Genomic DNA, 18005 nt, shown 5'->3' with positions numbered 1-18005 from the left:
GGGAGGGGCGTGGTCTCCTCAGGAGGGGCGTGGTCTCATCGGGAGGGGTATGGTCTCATCTGGAGAGGCGTGGTCTCAGCAAGAGGGGCGTGGTCTCATTGGGAGGGGTGTGGTGTCATCTGGAGAGGCGTGTTCTCAGCAGGAGGGGCGTGTTCTCAGCAGGAGGGGCGTGGTCTCAGCAGGAGGGGTGTGGTCTCATCTGGAGAGGCGTGGTCTCAGCAGGAGGGGCGTGGTCTCATCTAGAGGAATGTGGTCTCATCGTGTGGGCGTGGTCTCAGTGGGAGGGGCGTGGTCTCAGAGCGTGGGCGTGGTCTCCACATGAGGGGCGTGGTCTCCGCAGGAGGGGCGTGGTCTCATCTAGAGGAATGTGGTCTCGGCGGGAGGGGGCGTGGTCTCGGTGGGTGGGCGTGGTCTCAGCAGGAGGGGCGTGGCCACTCAAAGGCTGTTGGCCTCTCTTTTTACTTCCCACTTAAATGAGATCTTTCAGCTTAAATGGGCTTTTATTGTTTTGCCTTCTAGGCATCACACGCACGCACACGCACACACACGCACGCACACGCACGCACACGCACGCGCACGCACACGCACGCACACGCACGCAGCGCACGCGCACGCACACGCACGCACGCGCACACACATGCACACGCACACGCACACACGCACACACACACACGCGCGCGCTCCCTGCCCAGCCCGCAGGCGGTGGAAGGCGGCTGTGGGCTGCTCAGCGCAGCCCGGGTGTGCCGGCCCCTCCCCGGGGCCCTGGACTTTGCCGTTTGCAGACCTGGTCCCGCTGCCCGGCCAGGCCCCGCGTCAGCATGGCCGGCCGCGTCCCGCTGCTCGGGGGGCTCCTGCTCCTCCTCGTCCTCCCCGCTGGGCGGCCGTCAGGTAGGCTTGGCCCTCGGGTCTGCCCCTCGCCCGGCGTGGCAGAGCCCGTGGGTGTGCGGACGTGCGGGGCACGCTGGGGGCAGGGGAGCGGCTCTGTCGGGTGCGGTGTGTGAACCGTGCTGGTGGGCCACGCTGAGAGAGGCCGCGGGCCTCGGCGGGTGGGCTCGGGCCCGGGCCGGGCTGGTGCCCGGGAGGCCGAGGGGCACCAGGCTGGCACCGGGGTCCCAGCAGAGCAGGGAGAGGCGGGGAGCGGCTCCCGGGGGTCAGGCTCAGGCCCACACCGCGAGCACCACCCTCCCGCGGACGTGGGGACGGCCAGGTGCGGCCCAGGCGCCGGCCCCTGGCGTTTGTGCTGGTGAGACCGGCGGTGTAGACTCCAGACCCGCGCCAGCAGAGGGAGCGGGGACGCCAGCCCTCGCCCAGGCCGGAGGAAGGGTGTCGCCGCTGCTCCAGGACGGCGGGAGGGAGGGAGGCAGGGGGGTGCGGCTCCCGGACTGTTCACGTGATCTCCCGTCCTCTGAGCTACAGACCCCTGCTGTGTCATGGGTTCGGGTCAAACCTTCAAGCATTCAGAAACAATCTGCTCAAAGACAGCTGGGGACCGGGATGCCCCATCCTCCAGTGGGGAGCCCATGGTACCCCAGTGTCCAGCAGGGGGGGACCGTGACACCCCAGCCTCCAGCGGGGGACCTGTGACATCCCATCCTCCATCAGGGAGCCCGTGACCTTTCTTGGAAACAGGGTCATGGCAGATGCCATCACCAGGGCCAGGCTGCCCCTCTGAAGTCCCGAGGCCTGCCTCCGCAGGGGCAGGGGGGTGGTTGGGTTACAGAGACACAGGGGAGGCCGTGTGGAGGGAAAGGAGGCATCAGAACTCTGTGGCCTCAAACCAGGGATGCAGAGCCCTTGCAGCCGGGAGAGGCAAGGAACCAGCCACAGCCCCAGCCACCCCTGGGCTCCAGAACTGCACGTGGTCTCGTCACCACATCCTGGCAGCTCACGCCATCGCAAGCAGGAATGGAAGCAAGCATCACCCATGACAGAGTGAGGAGCAATGAGGCTGGCAGTCACCCACACAGACAACAGGTGCCCATGCCCAGCACCAAGCCCAGATGACGTCTGATCGATAGATGATTGATAGATAGATAAGTAGATAGATAGATAAGTGGATAGATGATAGAGGTAGATGATAGATAGATAAATAGGTGATAGATTGATAAGTAGGCAGATAAGTAGATAGATGATAGAGCTAGATAGATGATAGATTGATAGGTAGATAATAGATAAGTAGATAAATAGATGATAGGTGGATAAGTAGGCAGATAAGTAGATAGATGATAGAGATAGATATATAGATAGATAATAGATAAGTAGGTAGATAGATAAGTAGATAGATGATAGATATAGAGATTGATAGATGATAGATAAGTAGACAGATAAGTAGATAGATGACAGAGCTAGATGATTGATAGATGGATAAGTAGGTAGGTAAGTAGATAGATGACAGATCAATGATCAGATAGATAGATAGGAAGATAGGTGATAAATAGGTAGATAGATGACAGAGATCAACGATCAGATAGATAGATATTAGGTTAATGGGTAGATAGATGATTATAGATGCATAAGTAGGTTTAGGTAGATGATAGAGATCAATCATTAGATAGATAGATAATAGATAAATAGGTAGATGGATGGATGGATAGGTAGATGGATGGATGGATGGATGGATGGATAGATGGATAGATAGATGGATAGATGTATCCATTCATTGTGCCACAAGCACAGCTTCGCCCAGGTTGGGCTACTTTTAGCCAAAAAAGTTAATGGGTGGTGAAGAAGTGGGGGAAGATGCTTCTCTTTCACATAAAGAAGCCATGAAGCTACGTGTGCCAGAAATGGTACATCACCTGTCCCCACCCCCCCGGTTCTCCCGATTCCAGAATGGGGCTCGGAGCTCCAACCACCAGACCAGGTAGTCGTGTGGAGGGAGGGACAAAGAGCTGGAAGCTGCCCCCAGTGGGTTCAAGAGGCCCCTAGAAGCTCCCAGCTGTGACCCTGGCCAGCACCCGGGCCTTTGCCCCACTTCCGGCAGGTGCTCAGGCCTCTGCTCCTGCCTCCAGCCTCACAGAGGTCTGGAAAATGGCCTTTGCGTTGGCAGCCACAAGTCCATCGGGAACACTGTGTCGAAGGACTGCGGGGGACAGCTGAGCAGAGCTCCGCTCCACCCTGGCCTCTCTACCCACAGACACCAGCCCCCCCCCCCCCCAGGGCTCCCTCCCTCCGGCCCGCCGAGAGAGCCCTCTTTCTGCCATCTAGAATGTGCTCCATGTCTGCCCTGCAGGGCCCCATGCAGTCCTGAAGAGGCCCCTCTGCTGGGCCCCACTGACCAGTGGCCAGGGAGGGAAGGCCGGTGTCCAGGCCTGTGGCCGCTGGGGCCAGGGTCTCCTTGGTGCCCCTCCTCCTCCGCTCTGACCCGCGTGCTTCCAGTTCTCCCCTCCCTGACGTGGCCCTGACTCCTTCCTCCGGTGGGGAGGTGGCTCAGCCCCCGCCCCTGCCGCACTGACCTGAGGCCGGCTGCCCGCCCCTCCTTGCTCCCGCTGCGGGGACCCGCCGAGGCCCAGACTCCACTGGACTGGGACACGCCAGGGCGGGCGGGGCTTAAGCCGAGGCCGAGGCCCAGCCCCCAGCCCTTTGGGCTTTAGCTGTTTCTTAGCTCGGCTCTTTGCCGGGGCCTGGGCCCATCACGACCCTCCTCCCTACATCCCTAGAATGATGGGCCCCCACGACACACCACCCAGGGCCCCGATTCTCCACCGGTGCCCCGTCAGTCCGTGGCTCACAGGGCCGTGCGTGTGTTCCGCGGACGGGGTGGGGAGTGGGGCGTGGCTGGGCCCCGTCCGGGGCCACGCGGGGGTCAGGTGCCTCACGGGGAGGCTCCCGCACGCTGGCCCAGGCCCGGTCCAGGGGGGCAGCCAGCGGGCAGGGGGCCTGGCCACTAACAGCCTCTCACCTCCCGCAGTGTTTCTCTCGGCCCCGAGGGCCAGCGCCGCTCTCGGGAGATGGAGGCGCGCCGGCTCCTACCTCCTGGAAGAGCTCTTAGAGGGGAACCTGGAAAGGGAGTGCTACGAGGAAATCTGCGTCCACGAGGAGGCCAGAGAAGTGTTTGAGAACGACGCGCTCACAGTACGTACACCTGCACCGGCGTAGCCGCGCACACTGCCTGAGGGCCACCCCCTCCCCAGTCACGACTGCGCGCCTGCCCAGGCCTGGCCCCTGCTCATGACTGCGCGCACGACCACGCGCACCTACCCAGGCCTGGCCCCACACTCACGACCACGCGCACCTGCCCAGGCCTGACCCCACACTCACGACCACACTCACGACCGCGCGCGCCTGCCCAGGCCTGGCCCCACACTCATGACCACGCGCACCTGCCCAGGCCTGACCCCACACTCATGACCACGCGCACCTGCCCAGGCCTGACCCCACACGCACGACCACGCGCACCTGCCCAGGCCTGACCCCACACTCACCACCACACTCACGACCGCGCGCGCCTGCCCAGGCCTGGCCCCACACTCATGACCACGCACACCTGCCCAGGCCTGACCCCACACTCATGACCACGCTCACCTGCCCAGGCCTGGCCCCACGCTCACCACCACGCTCACCACCATGCTCACCTGCCCAGGCCTGGCCCCACGCTCACCACCACGCTCACCACCATGCTCACCTGCCCAGGCCTGGCCCCACGCTCATGACCACGCTCACCACCACGCGCACCTGCCCAGGCCTGGCCCCACACTCATGACCACGCTCACCACCACGCGCACCTGCCCAGGCCTGGCCCCACACTCATGACCACGCGCACCTGCCCAGGCCTGACCCCACACTCATGACCACACTCACGACCACGCCCACCTGCCCAGGCCTGGCCCCACGCTCATGACCACGTGCACCTGCCCAGGCCTGGCCCCACGCTCATGACCACGCGCACCTGCCCAGGCCTGACCCCACACTCATGAACACGCTCACCACCACGCGCACCTGCCCAGGCCTGACCCCGCACTCATGACCACGCGCACCTGCCCAGGCCTGACCCCACACTCATGACCACGCTCACCACCACGCGCACCTGCCCAGGCCTGGCCCCACACTCATGACCACACTCACCACCACGCGCACCTGCCCAGGCCTGGCCCCTGCTCACCACCATGCTCACGACCACGCGCACCTGCCCAGGCCTGACCCCACACTCATGACCACACTCACCACCACGCGCACCTGCCCAGGCCTGACCCCACACTCACGACCACGCTCACGACCACGCGCACCTGCCCAGGCCTGGCCCCACACTCATGACCACACTCACGACCACGCCCACCTGCCCAGGCCTGGCCCCACGCTCATGACCACGTGCACCTGCCCAGGCCTGGCCCCACGCTCATGACCACGCTCACCACCACGCGCACCTGCCCAGGCCTGGCCCCGCACTCATGACCACGCGCACCTGCCCAGGCCTGACCCCACACTCATGACCACGCTCACCACCACGCGCACCTGCCCAGGCCTGACCCCACACTCATGACCACACTCACGACCACGCGCACCTGCCCAGGCCTGACCCCACACTCATGACCACACTCACGACCACGCGCACCTGCCCAGGCCTGGCCCCGCACTCATGACCACGCGCACCTGCCCAGGCCTGGCCCCACACTCATGACCACACTCACGACCACGCGCACCTGCCCAGGCCTGACCCCACACTCATGACCACACTCACGACCACGCGCACCTGCCCAGGCCTGGCCCCGCACTCATGACCACGCGCACCTGCCCAGGCCTGACCCCACACTCATGACCACGCGCACCTGCCCAGGCCTGACCCCACACTCATGACCACACTCACCACCACGCGCACCTGCCCAGGCCTGACCCCACACTCATGACCACACTCACCACCACGCGCACCTGCCCAGGCCTGGCCCCACGCTCACGACCATGCTCACGACCACGCGCACCTGCCCAGGCCTGACCCCACACTCATGACCACACTCACCACCACGCGCACCTGCCCAGGCCTGACCCCACACTCATGACCACACTCACGACCACGCGCACCTGCCCAGGCCTGGCCCCGCACTCATGACCACGCGCACCTGCCCAGGCCTGACCCCACACTCATGACCACGCGCACCTGCCCAGGCCTGACCCCACACTCATGACCACGCGCACCTGCCCAGGCCTGACCCCACACTCATGACCACACTCACGACCACGCGCACCTGCCCAGGCCTGACCCCACACTCACGACCACGCGCACCTGCCCAGGCCTGGCCCCACACTCATGACCACACTCACGACCACGCGCACCTGCCCAGGCCTGACCCCACACTCATGACCACACTCACCACCACGCGCACCTGCCCAGGCCTGACCCCACACTCACCACCACGCGCACCTGCCCAGGCCTGACCCCACACTCACGACCACACTCACGACCACGCGCACCTGCCCAGGCCTGACCCCACACTCACGACCACGCTCACCACCACGCGCACCTGCCCAGGCCTGACCCCACACTCATGACCACGCGCACCTGCCCAGGCCTGACCCCACACTCATGACCACACTCACGACCACGCGCACCTGCCCAGGCCTGACCCCACACTCACGACCACGCGCACCTGCCCAGGCCTGGCCCCACACTCATGACCACACTCCGACCACGCGCACCTGCCCAGGCCTGACCCCACACTCATGACCACACTCACCACCACGCGCACCTGCCCAGGCCTGACCCCACACTCACCACCACGCGCACCTGCCCAGGCCTGACCCCACACTCACGACCACACTCACGACCACGCGCACCTGCCCAGGCCTGACCCCACACTCACGACCACGCTCACCACCACGCGCACCTGCCCAGGCCTGACCCCACACTCATGACCACGCGCACCTGCCCAGGCCTGACCCCACACTCACGACCACGCGCACCTGCCCAGGCCTGACCCCACACTCATGACCACACTCACCACCACGCGCACCTGCCCAGGCCTGGCCCCGCACTCATGACCACGCGCACCTGCCCAGGCCTGACCCCACACTCACGACCACGCTCACCACCACGCGCACCTGCCCAGGCCTGGCCCCACGCTCACCACCACGCTCACCACCACGCGCACCTGCCCAGGCCTGGCCCCACGCTCATGACCACGCTCACCACCACGCGCACCTGCCCAGGCCTGGCCCCACACTCACGACCACACTCATGACCACGCGCACCTGCCCAGGCCTGACCCCACACTCACGACCACGCTCACCACCACGCGCACCTGCCCAGGCCTGACCCCACACTCATGACCACGCGCACCTGCCCAGGCCTGACCTCACACTCACGACCACGCTCACCACCACGCGCACCTGCCCAGGCCTGGCCCCACGCTCATGACCACGCTCACCACCACGCGCACCTGCCCAGGCCTGGCCCCTGCTCACCACCACGCTCATGACCACGCGCACCTGCCCAGGCCTGGCCCCACACTCACCACCACGCTCACCTGCCCAGGCCTGGCCCCACGCTCACCACCACGCTCACCACCACGCGCACCTGCCCAGGCCTGGCCCCTGCTCACCACCACGCTCATGACCACGCGCACCTGCCCAGGCCTGGCCCCTGCTCACCACCACATGCACCTGCCCAGGCCTGGCCCCTGCTCATGACCACGCACACCTGCCCAGGCCTGGCCCCCCGCTCACCACCACGCGCACCTCATGCATGCACACATGCCCACACGTACACACAAATCTGTCTTCTGAATAAGCGGATATGGAATGACATGTACATTCTAAACAATATGGGTAAGAACTTGCTTTGCATGTGTATGTGTATGCGCTGCTCCTGGGGCTTGAACTCAGGACCTGGGCACCGTCCCTGAACTTTTGCTCAGGGCTGTCGCTCTACCATTTGAGCTACAGCTCCAATTCTGGCTTTTGTGTTTCTTTTTAATAGTTTACTGGAGATGAGAGTCTCACAGACTTTCCTGCCTGGGCTGGCTTTGAACTTTGATCTTCAGATCTCAGCCTCCTGAGTAGCTAGGATTACAGGTGTGGGATACTAGATAGCTTGTGTAAGTATTTCAGAAACCATAGCAAAATACTTGAGCAGGATTTCCTGGGCTGTTGTGAGGCACATGGTGGAGCACAGTCTCTGTGCGTGTGAGGCCCTGGGTTCTGCCCCCAGCGCTGAGAAAACAAATACCACCCAGTGTCCTAGTTATACATGTCCGTGTACTAATATTCAAAGTTGGTTCTAAATGAAGCATTGACCTTTCTGTAGTATATATTTAAAAATTAACTATGGTTCCCTAAGGGGTCAACTATGGAAGAACTCCTCTAGCATAGACCACCTATAATCGGACATTCTTAGGCCGAGTGGGAAGAGAGACGTGTCTGCGCCGTGTTTTGTCCCAAGCGTTCTCTTCTGCCTTCCTGGAGAAGGGAAGGCTGCGGTCCGGCGGCCTGGGTCCGGCTGCCGGGTGGGGGCCACGCATGGTCTGGGAGAGGACACGCTGCCCGTCCCCTTTCTCTCTCGGCGTTCAGCCTGGTTAAATCTCTCCACTTTACCCCCCCCCCCCGCGCACCCCGCCCCAGCTCGTGTCCCCAGCTTCCCCCTTCACTTGTAAAAGGAAGGGTGGCCTGTGTTCTGTAGTGCGCTCTGTGTCCCCGAGACGGGCCTGGGGAACAGGGCGATCGGGAAGCGAGGCGGTGCGGCCACGTTCCTGTGCCAACCCAGGGGGTCCCCGTGTCCCCACCCTCTCCTCCACGGTGGGGTCCCGGTGTCCCCACCCTCCTCCTCAGTGGGGCATTGCCAGGCACTGTGGGTGGGATGGGCACATGGAGTTAGTAAATGAAGGTTGAGTATAACTAGACGATTATACATCCTCAATTCTAGCAGCATTCCCTTTTGGGTGGAAACCCCATCGTTCCTTGATTTCCCAGCCCACGCACGCACTGGGGGCGCGGGTGTGCTTGTGACTCTTGTCATGTTTCTGGTTCACAGGACGAGTTCTGGCGGCAGTACCGGGGTGAGTGGCTCGGGCCCCTGGGGTGTGGTTCTCTCCTCTGCGTCCTGAGGCGGGTGAGGCTGGGACAGCCCCGCTGAGCCGCTCCGCCCGGCCGCTGGGGGCCTCCCGCTCCTGGGGCGCAGCACTGGGTCCCAGTCCTGGGACTGTGTCAGGCGCGGGAGGAACAGCCGGTCGGGGTCCCCAACACCGCAGCTCCTTCCGCCCCTGCTTGGACTCCCAGAGGCCCCGACTTGGAGACCCTTGATCGGGGCCAGAGGGACGGGGCCTGAGGCCGGCTCGGCAGGCCTCCCACGGTTGGGGTGCGGGGTGGTGACAGGCAGAGACGTCGGGACCTGGGGCCGGGGCAAGGAAGCCCAGGACCTTCCTCGAAATGAGGGGGGAAGACCTGAAGACACCCCCACCCAGGCCGTGAGGCGGTGGGGAGGGCGGGGGCGGGGCACGGGGCTGGAGGCGCCTCGCGGGGGCGGGACCCCACAGGCTCGGCGTTCTTGTCCCCCCAGGTGGCTCTCCGTGTGCCTCCGGGCCCTGCCTCAACAACGGGTCCTGCCAGGACCACATCCGCACCTACACCTGCACCTGCGCCCCGGGCTACGAGGGCCAGAACTGCGCCGTGGGTGAGACGCTGCCTCTCGGGCGCCAGGCGGGGCCGCCCCGGGCGCCTCCCCGGTCCCCGGGGTCTCCCCCCGGCCAGTGGCCTTGGCTGTGACTGGCCCTCCTGCCCCAGAGACCCCAGAAACTCTGCACGGCACGGGGCGCTCCTCTCCCGGTCCCCTGATCCGCCCACGCCCCGTTCACCAGCCCGGGGGCACAGGGCTGAGAGCCAGCTCGGACGGGGGCCCGGGACGTCCTCGCGGGGCCGGGGCCGGGGGGAAGCCAGCCCGCCCAGAGCCGGACACGCCACAGCGCGGAGACCACCCAGGACCAGGCGCTGCCTCCCAGGGACAAGCACGCGGGTCACGGCATCCTCTGGCCGTGCCTGAGTGCACAGAGCTTGTCTACGAAGCAGCTGTCAGGAGAGCCCAACCCGTGGGCAAGGGGCCGGGCCGCTCACCGGGAGGTAGCATGGCCGCTTCCATGGCGGCGTTCCTCGTTGACTCCTTTCCTTTTCAGCTGCAAATGAATGTCACGCCGAGAGGGCCGATGCGTGCCAGCACTTCTGCCACCCGGGGCAGGCATCCTACGTGTGCAGCTGTGCGCAGGGCCACCAGCTGGGCCCAGACCACAAGGCCTGCATCCCCAAGGGTGAGTCCTGACGCGGCGCTCCTCGTCCTCCTTCCCCCGCAGCAGGGCCCGCCAGCGTGACAATGCCCCGTGCCCCAACCCCCGCCCTGCCAAGGGGGGAGGGACTGGCTTCACCGCGCACACACGCAAGTGCCCTCACTATCATCAGCATTCGGAGGAGGTGTACGGTCCTACGCTGCGGGTAACATGTGTGCCCGTGGAGAAGCCGTGTGCCCGTGGAGAAGCTGTGTGCCCGTGGAGAAGCCGTGTGCCCGTGGAGAAGCTGTGTGCCCGTGGAGAAGCCGTGTGCCCGTGGAGAAGCTGTGTGTCTGTGGATAAGCTGTGTGTCTGTGGATAAGCTGTGTGCCCGTGGATAAGCCGTGTGTCTGTGGATAAGCCGTGTGCCCGTGGAGAAGCTGTGTGTCTGTGGATAAGCTGTGTGCCCGTGGATAAGCCGTGTGCCTGTGGATAAGCTGTGTATCTGTGGATAAGCTGTGTATCTGTGGATAAGCTGTGTGCCCGTGGATAAGCTGTGTGCCCGTGGAGAAGCTGTGTGTGCCTGTGGATAAGCTGTGTGTGTCTGTGGATAAGCTGTGTGTCTGTGGATAAGCTGTGTGTGTCTGTGGATAAGCTGTGTGTGTCTGTGGATAAGCTGTGTGCCCGTGGATAAGCCGTGTGCCCGTGGATAAGCCGTGTGCCCATGGAGAAGCTGTGTGCCCGTGGATAAGCCGTGTGTCTGTGGATAAGCTGTGTGTCTGTGGATAAGCTGTGTGTGTCTGTGGATAAGCTGTGTGCTTGTGGATAAGCTGTGTGCCCGTGGAGAAGCTGTGTGCCCGTGGATAAGCTGTGCGCCCATGGAGAAGCTGTGTGTGCCTGTGGAGAAGCTGTGTGCTTGTGGATAAGCCGTGTGCCCGTGGATAAGCCGTGTGCCCGTGGAGAAGCTGTGTGTGTCTGTGGAGAAGCTGTGTGCCCGTGGAGAAGCCGCGTGCACCTGTAGATCGGCGTGTGGCCTGGGGACACTGACTTTCTCTGTTGCCTCCACACATGAAGCCCCGTGTGCGTGTGGGGTCCTGAGTTCCGGACGCGCTGCCTGGGCCGACGGGAGCCCGCGGAGTCCTCCCCGCTTCCCCTGGCAGGTAACAGACGCCCAGCTTCCTCCTCGCCTGTCACTCCCGACTTCTCACCAAAGGTTTGGGCCAGGGGCTGAGTGCCGCCCCGCACGGACCGCCTGCCTGGGACGCAGACGCCAGGGCCGACCCCACGACTGCCGAGAGCGGTGACCCGGGGGAGCTCTTTGCCCAGCTGCACCGCGCGTCCAGCCTTCCCGGGGCTTGAACCCGCAGCCCTGCCATCTCCAGCCCACGGGCTTCCTACGCAGGGACTTGAGCCTCTGGGCGCTGACTTAGAGGCAGAGCTGTGGCCCCTCTGCCCAGCCCGGCCTGGGGCCGACGCCCCGGGAGACAGAGAGCCTGTCCCGCTTGGTCTCTCCGCTCTGGGTTTGTTTTTTTAAATAATCTTTTAGTAGCTGCACAAATGGGTTACCATGCCACAAGCCAGTTTCTATGCGCAGTGCATCTTGATGGAGGTCAGCCCTTCCCTCTCCCCTCCTCTCCCCGCCCCACCCACCCCTCAACCTGCCCGGTTCCGTTGAGCTCTGTTGTTTTACGTTTCTCACTCTGGGCTGATTCAGACATTAAGTGTTCTGTATCCGTCTTCTAGAACAGGGTTTGAAATCAGGGCCTGGTGCCTGCTTGGCCGGCCTGCTTGGCGGGTGCTCTCCCACCTGAGTCACGCCTCTCTCTGGTTAATCGGAGGCGGAGTCTGGTAGACTCTTCCACCTGGGCTGGCCTCAAACCACAGTCCTCCAGACCTCAGCCTCCCGCGTAGATAGGATTCCGGATGTGCACCCCACACGTACCGGCACGTCCTGGCTACTCCTGACTTGGAATCAGTTACTGTGGCCCTATCTTGATACGATTTAGTGAGATGTGACTTGGGTGACTGCCCATTTACACGTCTCTTCAAACTGAATCTTCAAAAATCTACAAACACGTCTCCCCGGGGGCAATCCCATCCCAGAGCTTGGTGGCTGCTTGGAAGGCCAGTGGGCGTGCGGCTCCAGGGGTCTCCATCAGTAAGGGTGGCAGCACACCTTGAGGGGAGCGTGTGTGTGTGTGTGTGTGTGTGTGTGTGTGTCACCTGAGTCTGACAAGGCAGTGTGCTGGGCACCGTCACTCCAGCGGTGGGGGAGGGCCGGAGGAGAGGATGGAGCCCGGCCCTGGGCCTGGCAGGGCTGAAATGCCAACTTAGGAACGGATCAGATGGAGCACTGGGAAGGGAAGGACAAAGCTGGACAGCCGGCCGCCGGCTTGGCGACCGCGTGTCTCTGCTGTTCCTCCGTAAGCTTCACAGAGCCCCTACTCAACGGCCCGCTGTCTGCCATTACCTGCCCGTGGGTGTGCCAGGCGGAGCCGGGCCCTCTCGGAGCAAGGCGGGCAGGCACGTGGGGGAGCTCCGAGCCGTGCCAGCACGTGGCCTTCGTGGCCCATGCCCCCTTGGCTTGCTTCCACGCAGCTGGCGCTCTATCACGTGAGCCATGCCTCCGGCTGGCTTTGTGCTGGTTCTTTGGAGATGGAGGCCAGTGGACTTTTCTGCCTGGGCTGGTCTTCAGCAGAGAGCTGGCGGGTCTCAGCCCGAGCAGCTGACTCCAGGCTTGAGCCGCCGTGTACCCCGTGGGTCCTATCTCGTGACGGTTTTGTGTGTTGCGTGGGGTGTAGTGAGTCACACACGGCCCCGCGTGGTTTGTTGGCATACGGTTTCCAGGCCTCGTCCGTAGGGTGGGAAGCTCGGTCTGGCGGAGGCCAACTGTTCCTGCCACAGAGGCAGGGCTGCCCTGCCGGATCTATGCCCACTGGCAGCACACACCTGGACGCCCAGCCCTGCCCTCTTCAGCCCTCCCGGTGACCCTGGCTGGCCTTCAGCAGTGTTTGTACAGGGGCACTGCCCCAGGCCACCTGTGCAGCCGTGACACAGGACAGCCATGGACACAGGGTGGGCACCCGGGCACCCGCCTGCCCTGAGCCACGCGGATGCCGGGTGGTGGCCAGAGCGCTGACTCGAGGCGGCTCCCGAGGCGCCGGGCCCGAGACACGGTCCTTCCTCCCTGCTCCATGGGTCATCTGCCAGTACTCCACCTGGCCCAGGGGACATCGCGCCAGAGAGCACACGGGCCAGCCCTGGAGGCCGTCGCGGTGGCACACACGGTGTAGACGCTGCCAGTCCTATGGCAGGTCACTCGTCACTGCCCTTCAGTTCCGCAAACGGTCGCTATTCGTTTATTTTCCAGTCCTGGGGCTTGACCGCAGGGCCCGGGCACCGTCCCTAAGCTTCTTTTGCTCCAGGATGGAGCTCTACACTTGAGCCACAGTGCCTGCCATTTCTACCTTTTTCTGTTAAGTTTAAGAGTTTCGTGGACTTTCCTATCCAGGCTGGCTTTGAACCATGAGCCTCAGATTTGAACATCCTGGGTAGCTTGGATCGCAGGTATGAGCCACTGGCACCTGGATGGGTTGCTATTAATTGTCTGTCTGGCTTTTGAAGGTCAAGCTAACAAACTCCAAAGGGCAAGACTTCTGTGGTGGTGTTCTCATACAGGAAGGTTTTGTGCTGACAACAGCTAAGTGTTCACTGCGACACAGAAATGTCAGTGTAAAAGTGGGTAAGTACTTTTTCATGAATTTTTTTTTTTTTTTTTTGGCCAGTCCTGGGGCTTGGACTCAGGGCCTGAGCACTGTCCCTGGCTTCTTTTTGCTCAAGGCTAGCACTCTGCCACTTGAGCCACAGTGCCCCCTATGGCCATTTTCTGTATATGTGGTGCTGGGGAATTGAACCCAGGGCCTCATGTATAGGAGGCAAGCACTCTTGCCACTAGGCCATATCCCCAGCCCTTTTTCATGAATTTTTATTAAATTCATTATCATTAAAAATTAGTGCAGGGGCTGGGAACGTGGCTTAGTGATAGAATGGTTGCCTAGCATGCATGAAGCCCTGGGTTCCATTCCTCAGTACCACATAAACAGAAAAAGCCGGAAGTAGCGCTGTAGCTCAAGTGGTAGAGTGCTAGCTTTGAGCAAAAGCAGCTCAGGGACAGCACCCAGGCCCTGAGTTCAAGCCCCAGGACTGGCAAAATAAACAAATAAAATATATGAAAAAATAATACATATATATGCACATGTATATATACACATATGTATGCATATATATATTTCATTAAGGTGTGTGTCAGTGGATTACAGGGTCATCATGCCTATAATCCTAGCTACTCAGGAAGCTGAAGATCGAGGTTCAAGGCCAGCCTAAGCAGGAAAGTCCACAAGACTCTTACCTCCAATTAGCCACCAAAAAGCTAGAAGTGGAGCTGTGGCTCAAGTGGCAGAGCGCCAGTCTTGAGTGACAAAGCTAAGGAATGGTGCCCAGGGCCAGAGTTCAAGCCCCAGAATTCATTGGCACACACAGAAAAGTATTTTACAGCTGGGTGCCAGTGGCCCACGCCTGTAATCCTACTGAGGAGGCTGAGATCTGAGGACGGCCGCGCAGTCAGCCTGGGCAGGGAAGTCCCGGAGACGCTTATCTCCAGTTAACCACCCGAAAACCAGAAGTGGCACCTTGGCCTGAAGAAGCAGTGTTAGCTTTGTGGAAAAAGCTCAGGGACAGCACCCAGGCCCTGAGTTCAAGCCCCATGAACCTCCCCCCCACTCTCCCAAAAATGCATTTTACTAAATGATCCTATTTAAGAATAAAAAAAATCAAACCAGAGATTCAACTCTGTCTGACACTGAGGTATGGTGCTGGGTAGGACAGATGTCTGGTGGAGAGTCAGATCTGGGACCAAAGTCCACCACAGGCGCTCAGCGTGTGACCGGGCTCCTCTCCGGCCCTGTCTGTACCTTCAAGATTTTTCTCCACGTCAGCAGTTGCAAAATTTCATAGCTTGCTAACATGTTCTCTAATGAATCTGAAGAATCTTTATTTTTTTACTTTATTTTACTTTTTTGCCAGTCCTGGGGCTTGGACTCAGGGCCTGAGCACTGTCCCTGGCTTCTTTCTGCTCAAGGCTAGCACTCTGCCACCTGAGCCCCAGCGCCCCTTCTGGCCTTTTCTGTGTATGTGGTGCTGTGGAATCAAACCCAGGGCTGCATGCATGGCAGGCGAGCACTCTACCACTAAGCCACATTCCCAGCCCTGAAGAATCTTTGAGTACACTATGTTTTTACTCTTTATCCGCAAACACTTTTTAAACCTGTGCTAATTATTCCCTATGAGGGAGACCATAGAGTCCATGTTTCTTTGGGTCTGGCTCACTTCACTTGGTATCATTTTTTCCAAGTCCTTCCATTTCCTTACGAATGGGGTGATGTCATTCTTTCTGATAGAGGCATAAAATTCCATTGTGTATATGGACCACATTTTCCTGATCCATTCGTCTACTGCAGGGCATCGGGGTTGGTTCCATATTTTAGCAATGACAAATTGTGCTGCGATGAACATTGTTGTGCTGGTGGCTTTAGTGTGTTCTTGTTTGTGGTCTTTTGGGTCATGGGGGAGCCCTACGTTTAGCCTTCTGAGGAACCTCCATACCACTTGCCAGAGTGGCTGAACAGCCAGTTTTGACCACTACTCCCTCCCCTTTGACCATTTGTCAAGACCCACTGTATTCCAAATCACACACTGACTGCTAGACAGAGCGAGGGGAGGCTAAGGAAGTACTGGGATGGTTCGTCTGGGGATCTGCCTTCAACTCCCAGGCGGACACGGGGGCCCTGAGCATTGCCTCATGATTTTAGGTGGTGACAGGAGCAAGGAGCCGCAGATGATCAGGATCAAGCATGCTCACGTGCACTTGTGGTACGAGGAGGAGCTGGGGCAGAATGACGTCTCCCTGTTGGAGTTGGAAAGGCCGGTGCAGTGCCCCGCCTGGGAGCACCCCGTCTGCATCCCCGAGAGAGACTTTGCTGAGCAGGTCCTCATCCCAAGGGCGAAGGGCCTTCTCAGCGGCTGGACCCTCCACGGCACCAACCTGGGCACCGTGCCCGCTGCTCTGCCAGTCACGCAGGTGGGTGCGGAGGAGTGTGGACGGGCCTTGAACGTGACAGTCACCACAAGGACCAGTTGCGAGGGGGGCGGGGCAGCGCCTGGCCAGTGGCTGGAGGGAAGCACCGTCACCAGAGAGCACCGGGGCACTTGGTTTCTCACCGGGATCCTGGGCTCGCCGGCACCGTCACCGCCAGCTGGGCAGGGACACTCATTTCTGGTCACCACCGTCCCGCGGTACTCACTGTGGATTAGACAGACGATGAAGGGTGGGAGACGTGGCCAGACAGAAGGGATCAAACACGAGGTGCCAGCTCAAACTTTAGATGCAACTACGGGGAGAGAAGGCCATGATAAGGCGGCTGTAAGACCCCACCTCTGACGTCACCTTGCAACTGTTTATCTAAACACTGCTCTTAGGGGGGAACTGAGATACCATTAAACAAATCAGTCAGTCATAAGCCAGCCCCGTTTCTGAAGCTTGTTTTCCAAGTGTAAGCCGTAAACGCACTGAAGTCAGCAGTGTCCGGAGTGGAAGCTATAGAAAGCTACCTTCTGACTCCACTTTGTGCCCCCGGAGTGGAGCAGCCGCTCTGTACCGGGAGGGGCTGTGACGGGCACAGGGAGGAAGCCATGCGGAAGGGTCTTCCTACCCTCCCAAGACCTTCCAGGGGCAGGGCCAGTACCCCATGTGCCGGGCAGGTGCAGACTTGTGAGCAAACAAGCACACCAGAGCTGCAAGCCAGGAAGTTCCCGTGGCGAGGACGCTGGTGAGGCCCCACCTCTTACAGGGCGAGCTCTGCAGGCTGGCGCTGTGCAGAACTCTGCTTTCCCCAACGGGAGGGACAGGCAGACACACCTCCCCACGGGAACCGCGCCCACTCCTAGCCCAGTGCTGCGGGCCGGCTCTCCCAGAGCCTCGACGGGCACCTCTCGCTGCAGTCCCGGCACTTGAGTGCCGTCGCTGGGTGAGGTCCGGATGCCCCAAGACGGCCTCCTGCAGGGAGGGAGACAGTGGTCACCTCCGACACAGCACGTGACAGCACCTGAGCCTCCGAGGGAGGGTCCCCAGGCCAGGCCTGACCCCAGGCTTCCTGCCTCCAGAACTGAAGAAACCCATCTGTTATTTCAGTCTTGGGATTCTGTTAGCTTGAGCAGACTAATAGAGGCAAACTAAGATGTGTAAAGTGTACATGAAACAGAATTCTGCTTTTCAAATGTACTGCATCAGGTCTGTGTCTGCAATCTCAACCACCTGAGAAGGAAGGAGAATCAAGGTTCAAGGCCAGCCCAGGCCAACCACTAAGGAGACCCCCACATCTCAGTCACCTCAGGGTGGTGGTGTGGTGGTCCATGCCTGCAATCCCAGCTACATGGGAGGCACAGGTCTGAATGTCAGGTCTGAGGATGGCTCAGGCAAACGCGAGACCCTCATCTGACAGAACAGCTAACGTAAACAGGCAGGGGCACAGCTGACGTGGTAGACCCTTCTGCCCAGTAAACACAAGGTCAAGTTCAAACCCCAGTAGCATGGGGAAACAAAAAAAGAGCCTAGAGTTAACCCAGCATTTTAATCACACGAAACAATCAAATTTAATGTATGAAAATAAACGTATCCTGGAAGATATAATAAACATGTCATTATTATATATTCAGAATACTTCTTTTAAAAAGGAAGAACTACAAACAGCTATAAAACCCCGTCCATCA

At 60.9% G+C, this 18005-nt stretch overlaps 1 protein-coding gene across 1 annotated transcript; it reads left to right on the top strand.

Annotated features, from left to right (window-relative positions):
- Nucleotides 1–818: 818 nt before the first annotated feature.
- On the top strand, nucleotides 819–16677 carry Proz (protein Z, vitamin K dependent plasma glycoprotein). Its single transcript, XM_048344108.1, has 8 exons — nucleotides 819–888; nucleotides 3911–4074; nucleotides 8960–8984; nucleotides 9485–9598; nucleotides 10095–10226; nucleotides 11342–11394; nucleotides 13806–13923; nucleotides 16049–16677. Exons 1-8 carry the CDS (start codon nucleotides 819–821, stop codon nucleotides 16675–16677), a joined length of 1305 nt encoding a protein of 434 aa, XP_048200065.1.
- Nucleotides 16678–18005: the final 1328 nt, after the last annotated feature.

This window comes from Perognathus longimembris, chromosome 3 (genome assembly GCF_023159225.1).
Source record: "Perognathus longimembris pacificus isolate PPM17 chromosome 3, ASM2315922v1, whole genome shotgun sequence".
In the NCBI taxonomy this organism is placed as follows: Eukaryota; Metazoa; Chordata; class Mammalia; order Rodentia; family Heteromyidae; genus Perognathus; species Perognathus longimembris.
This window is presented reverse-complemented; position numbering and strand designations above follow the sequence as displayed.

Coding starts and splice junctions, on each gene's coding strand:
- Proz (XM_048344108.1), top strand. CDS start 819: ATGGCCGGCCGCGTCCCGCTGCTCGGGGGGCTCCTGCTCCTCCTCGTC. Junction 8,985..9,484: donor GTTCTGGCGGCAGTACCGGG/GTGAGTGGCTCG, acceptor TTGTCCCCCCAG/GTGGCTCTCCGTGTGCCTCC. Junction 10,227..11,341: donor CAAGGCCTGCATCCCCAAGG/GTGAGTCCTGAC, acceptor TTCCCCTGGCAG/GTAACAGACGCCCAGCTTCC.